General features: G+C 41.0%; 1 protein-coding gene across 1 annotated transcript; it reads left to right on the forward strand.

Annotated features, from left to right (window-relative positions):
* The first annotated feature begins 43 nt into the window (after positions 1 to 43).
* On the forward strand, positions 44 to 4,093 carry LGALSL (lectin, galactoside-binding-like). Its single transcript, XM_011985520.1, has 5 exons — positions 44 to 142; positions 447 to 518; positions 699 to 787; positions 1,439 to 1,616; positions 3,858 to 4,093. Exons 1-5 carry the CDS (start codon positions 44 to 46, stop codon positions 3,999 to 4,001), a joined length of 582 nt encoding a protein of 193 aa, XP_011840910.1. The 3' UTR covers positions 4,002 to 4,093.
* Positions 4,094 to 14,409: the final 10,316 nt, after the last annotated feature.

Genomic DNA, 14,409 nt, shown 5'->3' on the forward strand with positions numbered 1-14,409 from the left:
GCCCCGCCACCGCCCCCGACGTCCCGGGGATTCCCCCTTGGAAATGGGTCGGCGCCCGGGGCTCCCGAGAGAAGTTGAGCACGGCAGCTCCACTTCAGCCACGTCCCGGAGGACAGGCCTGGCCCACCGCGCTTCCAGAAGCGTTTGCGGTTGAAGAGGGGCCTGCCCTCCTCCGGCGTGGGGCTCTGGCTCCTCGGTGGACCTCGACCTTGATTTTGATCTGGATCTGAAGGGTCTGCGGATCTTCAGAAGCTTAACCACCGGGTGGAAAGGATGGGTTTTGTTCGGGGGTTATGAGATTATCTAAGAGACAGTGAAGAGGCATCATCGGCAGACACTGTGTGCGTGTGGAAGACTGCTGGATTCCACCACATCTGTGTGGGTTCTTCCTCCAGCCCCCCAAAAAAGAGCCCATGGAAAGCCAATCTGTGTGCTTCTATTTTTAGAAACTAGATGATGGCCATTTAAACAACTCTTTGAGCTCTCCAGTTCAAGCGGACGTGTACTTCCCACGACTGGTAAATGGCTTTTCTCTGTGTTCTGTGTCTCTGCCTGTACCCTCCTCCTTTCTCATTGCTTTTTAAAATTTTATTCGTTTGTTTATTGCATTTTCCAATGGGTCAGGCCTTCAGGATCTGAGGTCTTGGCTCTTCCCTAAGAGGCTGTGAAACTCATTTTTGTTCTCCCACCCTTTGCAGATAGTTCCATTTTGTGGGCACATTAAAGGTGGCATGAGACCAGGCAAGAAGGTGTTAGTGATGGGCATCGTAGACCTCAACCCAGAGAGGTAAGGCAGAGTCTTTACAGAACTATCAGGCTGTGGCTGAGCCCTGCCCACTCCTGTTGTGGTTTAGCACTCCTCCTCTTCCTCTCCTTGTGCACAATGTTGCTAGTTGCCAGTGCCAAGAAAGTACCATGTTCCCATGAAAAGAATGTGTATGAATCCCAGCCATCATTTCTCCAGACAGCTATTTATATCAGAGATTATAAATATAGGCCCACATTTTCTCTTTGACCCTTAGGGAGGCCAAAGGATTTTTTTTTTTTTTTTTTTTTTATGGTTTTGAAACATGGTGCCAGAAGCAAGAACTATCAAGATGAATAAGAACCCAACTTAACATTATTTCCCGTGGTCAATTTCTGTGGCTGTTTTTGAGAATTCCGAAGTGGATTAAGACATAGATGTGTCGTCGCTTTGGGGTATTTGAAATCGCTAATTTTAGTCATTTTCAGCTCCACCAAAGTTTTCACCAGAGCTTGCTTTAGGTAACAAAATAAACTGGCTTGACTTACTTCTCCATAATCTAACCTCTCTTGAAGAGTAGTGGCCTCTTAAAAACGGGCAAACCCAGAGGAGGAACAGGAAATATAAGCACCTGGGTCATTTTGAAATGTTTTTATATCCAACCCTGAATCAATGAGATGATTTTCTTTTCAGCTTTGCAATCAGTTTGACCTGTGGGGACTCTGAAGACCCTCCTGCCGATGTGGCAATTGAACTCAAAGCTGTGTTCACAGATCGGCAGCTACTCAGAAATTCTTGTATATCTGGGGAGAGGGGTGAAGAACAGTCAGCAATCCCTTACTTCCCATTCATTCCAGACCAGCCATTCAGGGTAAGTACCTCGAGTGCCTCGGCTCCAGCCACTGTCAGGGTGATAATGTTCGACTTACCTAGTGTGTGCCAAGAACACTTGAAGCGGCCAGAATTTTTGCATGTCCAGGAAATTTGTCACCCAATGGTGAAAAAAAGATCAAAAGAACTCTGTTTGCTGATGTAAATTAACACTTGCCATAGTAACTGTTAGTTCTGTTCAGCTCACACATTTAAATAGACCCATATTTACGTGACCAAATTGTTAAGAATAAGTAACTTTTCTATGTAGTACCCAACATATAGTAGATACCTACCCCCAAATATCTGTTTGATTAATCAATACTAATAAGTACCCACTTATTAAATATTAATAAATATTAATAAGGTTGAGAGCTACTTATTAGCTCTCAGCCTTATTTGTATGACATTTTAAAGAATATGATGATGATCATTTCATTTTCTCTTGTTCCCTTCGCTAATGAGGCCATGTTTGTGTCCTTGTTTCCCGCTCTGGATTAATTAACCGCAGTCTATTTCACGGTTACAGACTGGCTGACAAATTCCTTCCCTTGGGACTGGATGAATAAAGATTTGCTCCCCACTATCTTTTGGGCAGGAAGCACAATCCAAACTTTTCATTCAGTCAAGCAGCATTAGCAGCACCTTCCTCTATGAAAGGCAATGCCAAATAAGAGATGCAAGTAGTGGCACATTGGCTTGTGCCTGTAATCCCACCACTTTGGGAGGCTGAGGCAAGAGGATTGCTTGAGCAAAGGAGTTCAAAACCAGCCTAGGAAACATAGCAAAAACCCTGCCTCTTTAAAACAAAAAAAAGATTAGCCTGGCGTAGTGTCACACACCTGTAGTCCTAGCTATTTGGGAGGCTGAGACGGGAGGATCGCTTGAGCCCAGACATTCAAGGCTACAGTGAGCTATGGTTGCATCACTGCACTCCAACCTGGGTGACAGAGCAAGGTTCTGTCAAAAAAAAAAAAAAAAGGAAATGCAAGTAGTAATGGTGTTGAAAAGGGGTCAGACCTAGTGATGAATTGTCATTACACCTTCACATTACATCACAATAATGACAACTCAGTTAAAAGCTCCATGTTACATATGAGCCCAATAAAACAGAACTACACTTAACTGGTTACCCTTCATCTAGAAATTTTCAAGTGCCTCATGAAGAAGTAATTATTTCACTTCCCTTCTTACATTCTGAGGGGAAAATAAGAATCCATGATCTTTGCATCGGTGGTAGAATTGAGATAGTTGCCCTTCTAGTTATAGTCTCTGGAAAGCACCCTTGACCCATTCTCTCTCCTCACCCCCTTCTCTAGAATGGTGATGTCCCCTTGGGCTCCTCTTGGTGAGGATAGTTTCTCAGTGATGAACCTTAATGCATAGCTCATGAATGTGAATAACCACAGCTTCTGACTGCCAGGAGGAATATAATGCTCCCAACAACAAAACTGAAGTGAAATAGGCCTTTCTTGGTGATAAAATTTTAGTAATATGAATTAAATGTGACTAATATCACATATGGAGCCTCCTTACATGGTGAATACCAATGCTTTTAATAAACCCATCATAGCACACTACCAGTAATTAAACTTTATGGTAAATTACTTGAGGAAAAAGCTTTTACCTTATGGAACCGGTATTTCTGTTTGACTCAACAAAACCTTGTTAATTACATGTTCTTTGTCCAGTGGTAATTACTATGTGTAACCTTCTCTCTGCCTTAGTGCTTAGCATATTTTGAGTGTCTAGACTATTATGGTCTGCTACTAATGGATGCCAGTTCTGCCTTGTGAGGGGCCCTTCTGAAGGTGGAATAGAATAGTTCAGGGGATGACAGTGGAGGCATTAAGTGCCATATAAACAAATCTATGCTACTTTACATCACTTTCTGGAGTATAGGCAGAAGGGAGATATGTTAAAGGAATGAAGTTTTAAATCTTTAAAAGGTATTATATTGAATAGTGTAGAGCAATGGTTCTCAAAGTGGGTTCTGTATTCTAGCAATATCAGCATTACCTTGGAACTTGGTAGAAACACACATTCTTAACACCTACTGAATCAGAAATTTTGAAGGTAGAGCCCAACAATCTGTGTTCTAACAAGCCCTCTGCAGGTTTCAATGCCTTCTAATGTTTGTGAACCACTGAAGATACTGCCTTTTTTTCTCTAAAATGAAGTATTATTTGTTTTCCCCAGTAGGGTTCATTGAAATTGTGGACTATTATTTTGTTTCTTCCAGGTGGAAATTCTTTGTGAGCACCCACGTTTCCGAGTGTTTGTGGATGGACACCAACTTTTTGATTTTTACCATCGCATTCAAACGTTATCTGCAATTGACACCATAAAGATAAACGGAGACCTCCAGATCACCAAGCTTGGCTGATTTAAACCACCTCTATTTCAAATAGGATCACGTGCCACAACTGTCTTGACTGTTGGTCTGGAAGAAGTGTCCTAGCAAGATCTGGACACTTAAAAAGAAAACAAAAACAAATGGCAAGCTTCACTGTCTCTTCTTTTGTACAGTTTAAACCCAAAATGACAACTTCAACCGTGGTTTGCCCTTAAGAAGAAAGCTGTTGGGACAAAGACACCGAGCCATTATACCCAGAATAAAATAATACATTTATGCTGGATTTTATTCAGACCACACTAAAATGGATTTGTGATGATTTGTGATTTGGTAGCAAATTATTCATCTTTTCAAAGAAAGGCAATGCTTAGAAACAGAAGTGCTAAAGACACTTGAAAAGCCAACAACAACGGTACAGTGAAATCAATGCATTTCTGCGCTGAAGTGGAATTGTGTAGCACAACCAATATTTTAGTCAGGGTATTTACATAGAATGTAGGTTGTTCAAGATTTGACTTTTTTTTGTTTTGTTTTTGTTTTTGTTTTGCACAGCATAATGTTAATTCAGATTGTTGAAGCTTTCTTGTAGTTATTTATTTTACTCAATGTATGTATTAGAGAACGAACAATGTCTCAAGAACAGCAAGTTATAAACTTTTGAATGTATAAATATCTTAGGTCCTAGGGGAGAAAATTACATATTACAATTATGAAACTGGTGAATTTCTGCTTTAACGAATTGAGATTCTCCATACCCCTAAACTTAGGATCTCTTGATATAAATTGCTGTAAGTGCTTTTGGGAAACCTTTACAAAACCATTTTGATAAAACTGCTTTTCAAGTTATTGTTGGTTATGTAAAATTCTATTTACATTGCTTTTTCTCCTTACTGGGAATTAGCACAGTATTGGCTTCCTTAAGACTAATTATTTCTCTCTTGATTTATATAATAGCTCATTAAGTTGTTATTAAATTAATCAAAAACACAAGAGGTGACTGCTTAGACAATTTTTAAAGCGACTATAATATAAACTTTTAAAGGAATAATATGAAAATGACTGTGGAATGCAGTGTAAAGCAGAAGCAAATGGCCCTGAATAACTTACTTGGAAGTAATTTATATCAACTTAAGCTGTTAGCTCATTGTATAACTTTTCTTATGTGACCCTCACCAATATCCCTAAGTAATGCCTTTGGAAGCTTCAGAGTAGAAGATGCTTCCTACTGTGTTGGCTCTGAGGAGATAGTAGGATTAGATGGGATTCAGATTAGGAAATGATCCAGTTTATCTGAAAGGTTAACTCCCAGGACTCCAGGTCTTTGAATCCAGCCAGTAGAGTGAATGCTTCCAATTAAGCTGTAGGCGTTTCCCTGCACTTATGGAACTGATCAAACAGGGTGACTCCAACAGGAGGCTGCAGTACTGTAAATGTCACCGCAAGGCAAGGGATGCTTAAAGTCCTGGGTTCTGGACTTTACAAGCTACATTGGCCCTGGAGGGAGAGACCCTTGGCATTGCTTTGATCAGGTAGTGAGGGAAGACAGGGTTCTGGGGTGGGGGTGTATTTATATATAATTTAGGTTTTGTTTGTACAGCATACTGTGTCTTGCAATGACACATCCTTGTCCTGCTTTGCTTTTTTGAGTTTTTTTTTTTTTTACACAACATGCAGAGGCACTGAAGTGACCATGTCATTTTCAAGTGTCAAGAATGTAGACAGTGTTTCAGTACCAAAGTCTAAAATAAACAAACTAAAATTGTGAATTTTTTATAGGTGATATATTTGGATTCTTCTCAACTTTGAAACTGTTTAGCACAGTTCCATTGTGTTATATAAGAAGATACTGTATCCAACAAGACTGGCTGTATATTGAAAAGCTTTATGTACCAGCCAACTTATTTAACCATATTCAGCCTGTTCCGTGGGGGCTGCTCTGTGGTTCCAGGTATTTTCAAGCCTGTGATTAACTTCTCATGGCTTGTCACTTCAAAGTCCCTAAATTTTGAGAAGTGTTTGTATAGAGACTTAAAGGGCACCTTGAAATAACATTTGTGGGAGTTTTGATTCAACTTATGGTGGAAGAGCCCCATAGGAAGACTCTTTTGAGTGGCCAACCATTCCCACCCACTGCATAATTCAGCAGAAACTAGAGGAGCAGGGTGTGTAACTGATTGGAATTGAGACTCTTATTCTGTCTACCTATCAGCTAACTCATTAGCAGCCAAGCCCTGAGGCAGCTTAGTGTGAAAATACAATGTTAACTGTTTGTTTCTCTGTGAGTTTAGTGGGAACCTCTTGGATAAGCCTATTGGGATTAATCTAAATGATGTGATGATTTGATTCAGGTATAGCCCAAATTAGTAAGGGGCTTTAGATGTAAACTGGAAACAGTATTCACACCCTCTCCTGGGCCTGTGAGGTCTAAGGTGAGAATTTCAGGATGGAAAGTGCAATTTAAAGCTTCCACAGGAAAGTATTTGGGTATGTGAGGAGTTATTTCTGACCAGAGCCCCAGTTCTGCAATAACCAAAACCAAGGAGTATAAATAACAATCAGGCTCTGGGGGAATAGAAAGCAGGCTTTAGACAATCTGTCCATTTCTGCAGTAAAATTGGAGTGAGTGTGTATATCTACTTAAAACCTAATAGAAGTGACTTCTAGTTTTTGGGCTATTCCAGAAGTATTTTTAAATTATTATTTAAAATTTTGAAGCCCCATTTCAAATCTTGCCGACCTTAGTTCAAAACCCCCTGAGACATCGCTTTTATAATTGAGGATTTGTTAAAACGGCAAGTCATTTCATTTGTGTTAAAAAGAAGATACCCAAAAGGAAGGAGGGAGCCCTGTTGCCTTGAGATAAACGGCCTTGGCATTTTCTGGCATTAATGTAGAAATAATGTTCCTATGATGACATATTTTCAAAGAAACACTTTCTTATTTACTGCGTGGTGTAAAATGTTGCTAAATGTGTTGTTACATTATGTCACTGCTGAAAGTTATTTGCACTATAATAAAGGAATTTTCTACAAAACGGTTTCCAGTTTCTAACATGCTACATTTGGCGCCAGGTATAATGTACTTAGCATAGACTCTAAGGCCTAGCAGTGATTCCTCACTTTCACACTTGTGCCTCAAGATAACTTTTTCCTGCATTCCCCACACTGATAAACAGAAGAAAAGTGTCTCAGGGCCCTCAGAGTTCTAATAACTTACATTGTGAATGGCAAATGCAGTGGGTTCCTTTAAAATATAATTTGCCTACAGCAAATTCACTCTTTTGGTATAAAGTTCTGAGTTTTAACATATACATGTAGTCATGTAACTACCATCTCAATCAGAATATGGGATCATTTCATCATCTCAAAAAATTCCTTTGTGCTACTCCTTTGCAGATAAATTTGTCCCCCATTCCTAATCCTAATTAGGCATCCACAGATCCATTATCCCTCCCCATAGTTTTGCATTTTTTGTAATGTTTTCTTAAAAACAATCGTATGACATGTAATCTTTTAGAGTTGGCTTCTCAATTTGCATAATGCATTTGAGTCATTCTTGTGTATATCAATAGTTTTTATTGCATTCCATTGTATAGATATACTACAGTTAATCCATTCAGATGTTGAAGGATGCAGTGGGTTTTTATCAGCAAATACAATCTTAGCACAATGTAGATACAGAAACAAGATTGCATTTCTCTTGCCTTCTCTTTCGTGTGGTTTGAATGATTAGGGAAGAAATTTAATCTCTTGGCTATTCAGCCTACAGATAAAACTGTATGGCTTATAGAAGTTTGCCCAACTTCTGTCATTGCTGGGTGACAGATTTACTCACATGCTATATCTAGGGCCCTATTTATACCTTAATTTTATTGATCCCATCTTTTTTTAGAGTGCAGCATTGTGAGGCTGGTTTGCTGCTTCCTCTGTCACAGCTTTTGTAGTTAAGTACTGGCAGATGAGGCCTGTTAAGGTAGGGACAGTTCGCTGAGGCTGTTGGACAAAGATAGGAGAGCTTCCCTTGCTCCCTAGCCTGGTTAGGAATGCCTCTTGGGGGATGTGACATTTTACTTATGACAGCATTTTGGATTAGATGGCCTGGAAAATATATCCGTAATTGGAGCCTTTGAGTACCACGAACCCTTAAGGCCTTCATTCATTCAACAGGTATTTATTGAGTTATGTCACTTGGATCCATCAGTGAGTATAAAAGACAGAGGTCTCTGGTGGCTTTAAACTTTAGTGTGATTAGCAGGCAGATAGCTCTCCCGTTCCCCCAACCCCCAGGAGATTTCTGTTTCACCAGGTCTGGAGTAGGGCCCAGAGGTCTGTATTTTCAAAACCACCCAGGTGTGGTGGCTCATGCCTGTAATCTCAGTACTTTGGGAGGCCAAGGCCAGAGGATCATGAGAAATATTCCAGGAATTTGAGACCCGTCTGAGCAACTTCGGGGGACCCCATCTCAATTGAAAACAAACAAACAAACAAATAGGTGTGGCAACACATGCCTATAGTCCCAGCTACTCAAGAGACTGAGCAGGGAGAATCGATGGAGCCAGGGAAGTTGAGGCGCCGTAGGCCATGATCATACCACTGCACTCCGGCCTGCAGTGACAGAGCTAGACTCTGTCTCAAAGAAAAAAAGAAAAGAAAAACAAGAAGCACCCTGGATGGTATAGGTGGTCCTGGGTCTCCTGAATCTTAGATTAAATGACGCTGCCTTTGGGAACTCCTAACTGTTGGGTTGTACAGGCCTTGAGATTCCAATCTATGGATATCATTCTGTGAAAACTGCATTTCAACACAGGCACATCTTTCTCTGCCAAGATCCTGCAACTATCATTACAACATTACAACTATGTGTCATTGTCCTTGACTTAACCTTCTCTTCTCTAGGATTTCTCTATCATTTCATTTGCTCACTTCTGCCTCTACCTCAAAAATAAAACACTGTAGTAAAAGAAAGTTTGCCTTTCAACTGAGTCTTGTAAAAATCCTCCTTCTTTGGGTTGGTTTGGGAACTAGATGGCACTTTGACACCTATTTTAAATAGCGATTGCCCCTAGAAAGATTAAAGTTCTTAGGGAGGCCTGTCTTCCTTCTTGGTAAATATTTCAATTAGTTATTCACTGAAGAATTGTCAAGGTGCAACTCAGTTTTCTCTGATGCAAGTCCACTTGGTGGCTTACAGCTTGTAAAGAGGCAAAGGGCAAGCAGCAGTGGCCCAAGTGAGCTTTCACGGCACTTTAGAAATGAATTTGAAGGCTTCCTTTCACAGGAAAATGCAACTGAGTGTGTACATAATGTTGCATGGTTGCCTCGAGCCACTTGCTTCCAAATCATCAGATTAATTTCACAACGATTTTTCACACACACACACACACAAAATCTTCTGCATAAGGCAGAGACCTGCCTTGCAAAACATAGACTTCATAATTAATTAAAATGGGTGTATCTAAGGTACAGAAACAATACCCAACCTAGAGAGCAGAGGAAGAAATAACCACTGACTCTTTCTCTTGCTTTGATACACCCTTCCATCTCCCAGGGAAAGATGGTGACTGGATGAACAAACAGAGGGTGAGGAGGCATCATTGTCTGATAGGACAACACAGACAGTCCCTAAATAATAGGCCCTGGGAAGCTGCAAGCCAACCACAGGCCTTGGGGATGATGTGGGGTTTTGGGGGCCTTCCAAGCTTTCCTGAGTCAGAACAATAACAAATGTTTGCTAATAACCCCAACACATCCCTTTCTGTCAGTATTCTGTTATTAATTCTAAAACGACAGATGCAAATTATCAAAGCTTACCTAAACAGTTGGGATGGGAACAGGAGGAAGCAAAGTGGTGAGTCTCTGGTGACAACAAGCAGTTGGGAATGGGGCGTCCACGCCTCCTGGATTTGTGATGTGTGCTCAGGTTGGTGCTTTAAACCTCCAGCCTTAACTGACCTCCTGTGGGAAATAAGGACTGCAATGCCACTTGTTATGGTGAGCTTGGAGAGCCAGAGGTGACAGCAGGTCATGCAGGAGTAAAGCATTTCTTACAGCTAATAAAGCCAGAGTTTAAAATAATCATGACATCAATTTCCATAATAATCCTCCACAGTTTTATAAAGAAACAGTGTAAAAACTGCTAATCCTTAAGACTATGCTCCAATTCACCAGAATATGCCTTACATATAATTTCACTGGACTCTCATTTTATTTAAAATCTAGCCAAAGTTAGCAGTGTATTAGGCAATATTTAGAATAGCATTTGTAAAATATACTTAGGGATTTTTTTTACTCTAAGTTATTGCAGCTGTTCCAATATTAGAAAGCACAGATTTCTCTTAATGCAATAACAACGACCTTTAGCTCAGCATAAAATGATATTTAGTGTTATAATAAAAAGTGAACAAGGAAGAGATGCACCAAATGATGAGAAACTGCTGAAAACATTTTTTAAAATGAGAATCTTCATGTAGTAGTGTGGTCTGTTACTCTAAGATTCTAATTAACCATATATCACACATTTTTTAAATCCTCAGATTTAAAAAAAATCATACACACTATGGAGCACAAGACCACAGTCTTTTATTAGAAGAGGTTGGAAATGGATCTGCTCTCACAGGGCTCTGATTACAGTCGACACTGGGGTCACCTCACAGGTTGGTTTGTTTTAAGGCAACTAACTTTCTTTTTGGTTTTGTAAATGATGTAAATCCTTGACATGAGAGTCCCCTTACAATCCTTCAGAATTAAGTACATAATTAAAACAAATTAAAAAACATATCTGTCTGGTTAACCATAGCCATCGTTTCTCTCTCCTATGAGAGAATCACTCATAACTGGTGCCAATGCAGTTAGATGTGAAAGAAGCACTGTATCTGAAGGCGTATTAGACATTGTGGGGTACCAAACAGGGAAAAGACACATACCATTTACCCTTAAATAATTTATGATTTAGCTGTGAAGACAAGATGTGTACATATAAAATACACGTAAAGATGAATGTCAATAGATAATTAGAGTCAGCCTGAGTAGGCAGAACATAGCAAGCTACAGAAGTTTGGGGAGGACAGAGCTTGCCATGTCTTGGGTGATGGGGGTAGGTGGGAAGGGTCTAAAGCAATGGTCTCCAACCTTTTTGGCATCAGACACTGATTTTGTGGAAGACAATTTTTCCACAGACAGGGAGGAGGGGGAATCGTTTTGGGATGAGTCAAGCACATTACATTTATTGTGCACTTTATTTCTATTATGATTACAGTGTAATATATTATGAAATAATTATACAACTCAACATAATGTAGAATCAGTGGGAGCCCTTGTTTTCCTGCAGCCAGACAGTCCCACCTGGGGGTGATGGGAGACAGTGAAAGATCACCAGGCATTAGATTATCATATGGAGTACACAACCTAGATCCTGCACATGAGCAGTTCACAATAGGGTTCACACTCCTATGAGAATCTATTGCCACTGCTGATCTGACTGGAGGTATCTCAGGTGGCAATGCGAGCAATGGGGAGCAGCTATAAATACAGATGAAGTTTTACTCATTCGTCCACCATTCACCTCCTACTGTGTGGCCTGGTTCCTATCAGGCCACCAACTATTACTGGTCCATGGCTGGGGACTGGTCTAAAGGACTGTAGCCGTGTTTCTAAGGACCTAAATCCCCTTTGCATGTTTACAGGCACAAAACTCACTAGTACATACTAACTTCGGGTTTGATCTATGGGGCCAGGGTTGTGTTTCCTAATGCTCGGTGATATGGTTGAAATTCTAGCCTCCCAAGAAAAGAGTTCAGGGAGGAAATTGATGTTCTTTAATTGCAAAACACATGGGTCTCCGGTAGAGAGCAGACCCTTCCTTGAACAAAGCCTGGGGCAAAGAAAGGCCTGCTTTGTGGACTATCTACAAGGAATCACATCATTGAATGTACTCAAACTTCAGCTCCATGCATTTATCACCAAAATATAGAACAAAGCAAAAAACTGTTTAAATACTATATATGGGTGCCATGGCTCACACTTTAATCCCAGAGATTTGGGAGGCCAAGGCAGGAGGATCACTTGAGGGCAGAAATTGGAGACCAGCCTGGGCAACATAGCAGGACCTTATCTCTTAAAAAAATAAATAAATAAAAATAAAAAATAAATTAAATTATCTACATGTGGTGGCATATGCCTGTAATCCCAGCTACTTGGGAAGCTGAGACAGGAGAATTGATTGAGCCCAGGAGTTTGAGGCTGCAGTGAGCTGATAGCATTCCTGTACTGTCTCAAGTAAATAAATAAATAAATACCACAGGGACAATTCCACCTGTCATTCCATTGAAAGAGAAAGGAGCCCAAGAATGGGGAGGTGATTCAAATGTGCCTTCAGTTGGTTCTGCTTCCTGGGTCTCTCATGGTTAAGCCCTTTATCTCCCTGCAGTGTTACGCCAGTGTACAAAGATACCATCAGTATTTCTTATGCATGGCCCCTAACCACAAGCCAAATCTTTCCTCAGCCAAAGAAACAAAGATCTGTTGACTTTTGTACCTAGCCCATGGGTGAGACGGGCTTCCGCTGTTTAACCTGAGTGGACAGTTTCCTTGTTTAATCGTAGTAGCCAGCTCCTAGATAGCAGAATTCATTCTATGAACTCTGGCTCAAGACACAGCATTATCCACTAAAACTTTCTGTGGTGTTGGAAATGTACTATAATATCAACTGTCCAGTACAATGGCTACTAGCCATATTTGAGCATTAGGGTGACTAAGGAACTGAATTTTCCACTTTATGTCATTTTAATCAATTTAACTGTAAGTGGCCACATGGGGCTAGCATCTACTGTACTGGCAGTGTGGGTGTGGAACTTCAGGAGCTGCTGGGCTTATGTTTGGTTTGGACACTCAGAGAATACCAGAGGCTGCAGAAATTCCTTATTTAAACCCAAGTCATGTTCGCCCTCAAGGTCAGAAAAGGCTAGATGCTTTCTAAAGGCCAGTGGAGGCCTAGTGGGGTAAAACAAGCAGGTGCTTCTGGTAAAGAAGTCATCCTAAGGGAAGAAGTGCTCAGGCAGTTTGATGCAGGAAGACAGGCAAGTTGAGAAGGAAGTGGTAACTCTGTGGTCCCAGGCCCTGCTCAGTGGAGCCACACTTGAGTGCTAGAACAAGGACGCGGCCATAAACCCCCTGCTAAACCCCCTGCTTCCTCGTGAACCCCACTCCCTGGAGCATGAAAGGGGAAGGTAGTGGCAGATGGGCAGCTTTCCTCATTCAGTCTTGCAGCCAGTCTGCATTTCCCAAGCAGTGTGTAAATGCTCGGCATGGTGCTGGGCAGCAGTGTTGGCAGCTGCAGCAGCACCTATCCAGGCCTGCTTTTAACAACCTCTGTACAGCTGTCAGCAGTGACAGTGATGCCATCATCAAGCATCAGGAGTATAGCTGTCTATTTTGGAATTATAGTGATGATCAGGAGCATTTATTTATTTACATTTTTATGTCCAAACCATAGGTGGCTGGTCTCCTATGAACAAGCCTTGGATTCACCTGAAGCCAACCCAGAAGAAGGATGTGGTGCTTTGCTGAATCCTCAAGAAGCAAAACTACTCCAGAAAGCGTTAGGGAACAAGGAATTTTACTATTTTGTGGGAAGAAGTGCATTTTATCACATACCACCCAAGAAACGAGGGCATAAAAATTCCTGTTAGACTTTTTTTTTCTCTTCCAAGTTTCTCTTAGTTTCTATTCCCTCTCAGGCCCCTCTTTTAGGCAGCTTCTAAATATCCCCCAGCTCCCTTCCTTATGCAGAGCTATTTGGCCACTACAAGCTCCCCTGGGTTTTTTTTAAAGCATTCATCCTGCATGGGGCATTTTCCACCATAGGGGAGATTTGCCCCTAAGAAAAGCAGGATTTCTCTATCATTTCATTTCATTTGTTAGTTTCTTTAACACCCAGCCTCAAGTTCAGAGGAACTCAAGGCAGCAAAAAGTGAAAACACCAAGACAGGTGAGAAGGAAAAAGGCCAGGCACCTCCTGGTGCTTTCTAGTCTCAGGACTCAGGTTTAATGTCCTTTCTTCAACTTCCCCACCTTTATCCTAAAGTGTTCTCCTTTCCTCTCAATGTTGTCTCCTCTGTATGCTTGCTTAATATCCATCTCTCCCGTTAGATAATAATTTCCACCAGGACAGGTACTATACTAGTCTTACTCTACTGCATCCTGAGCACCTAGCATGACGTTTAACACATAATAAATAACAAATAAGCCAGACATGGTGGCTCATGCCTATAATCGCAATACTTTGGGAGGTGGAAGTGGGAGGATCGCTTGAGGCCAGGAGTTCAAGACCAGCCTGGGCAACATAGCAAAACAGAGTCCCTTCCACCACCTACAAAAAAAGTAAATAAATAAATGTTTGTTGAATGAATGAATGGTAGCCAAGATGTGGTACTGGTTATATA

Source organism: Mandrillus leucophaeus, unplaced genomic scaffold (assembly GCF_000951045.1).
Source record: "Mandrillus leucophaeus isolate KB7577 unplaced genomic scaffold, Mleu.le_1.0 Scaffold285, whole genome shotgun sequence".
In the NCBI taxonomy this organism is placed as follows: domain Eukaryota; kingdom Metazoa; phylum Chordata; class Mammalia; order Primates; family Cercopithecidae; genus Mandrillus; species Mandrillus leucophaeus.

Coding starts and splice junctions, on each gene's coding strand:
- LGALSL (XM_011985520.1), top strand. CDS start 44: ATGGGTCGGCGCCCGGGGCTCCCGAGAGAAGTTGAGCACGGCAGCTCC. Junction 519..698: donor ACGTGTACTTCCCACGACTG/GTAAATGGCTTT, acceptor CACCCTTTGCAG/ATAGTTCCATTTTGTGGGCA. Junction 788..1,438: donor GTAGACCTCAACCCAGAGAG/GTAAGGCAGAGT, acceptor TTTTCTTTTCAG/CTTTGCAATCAGTTTGACCT.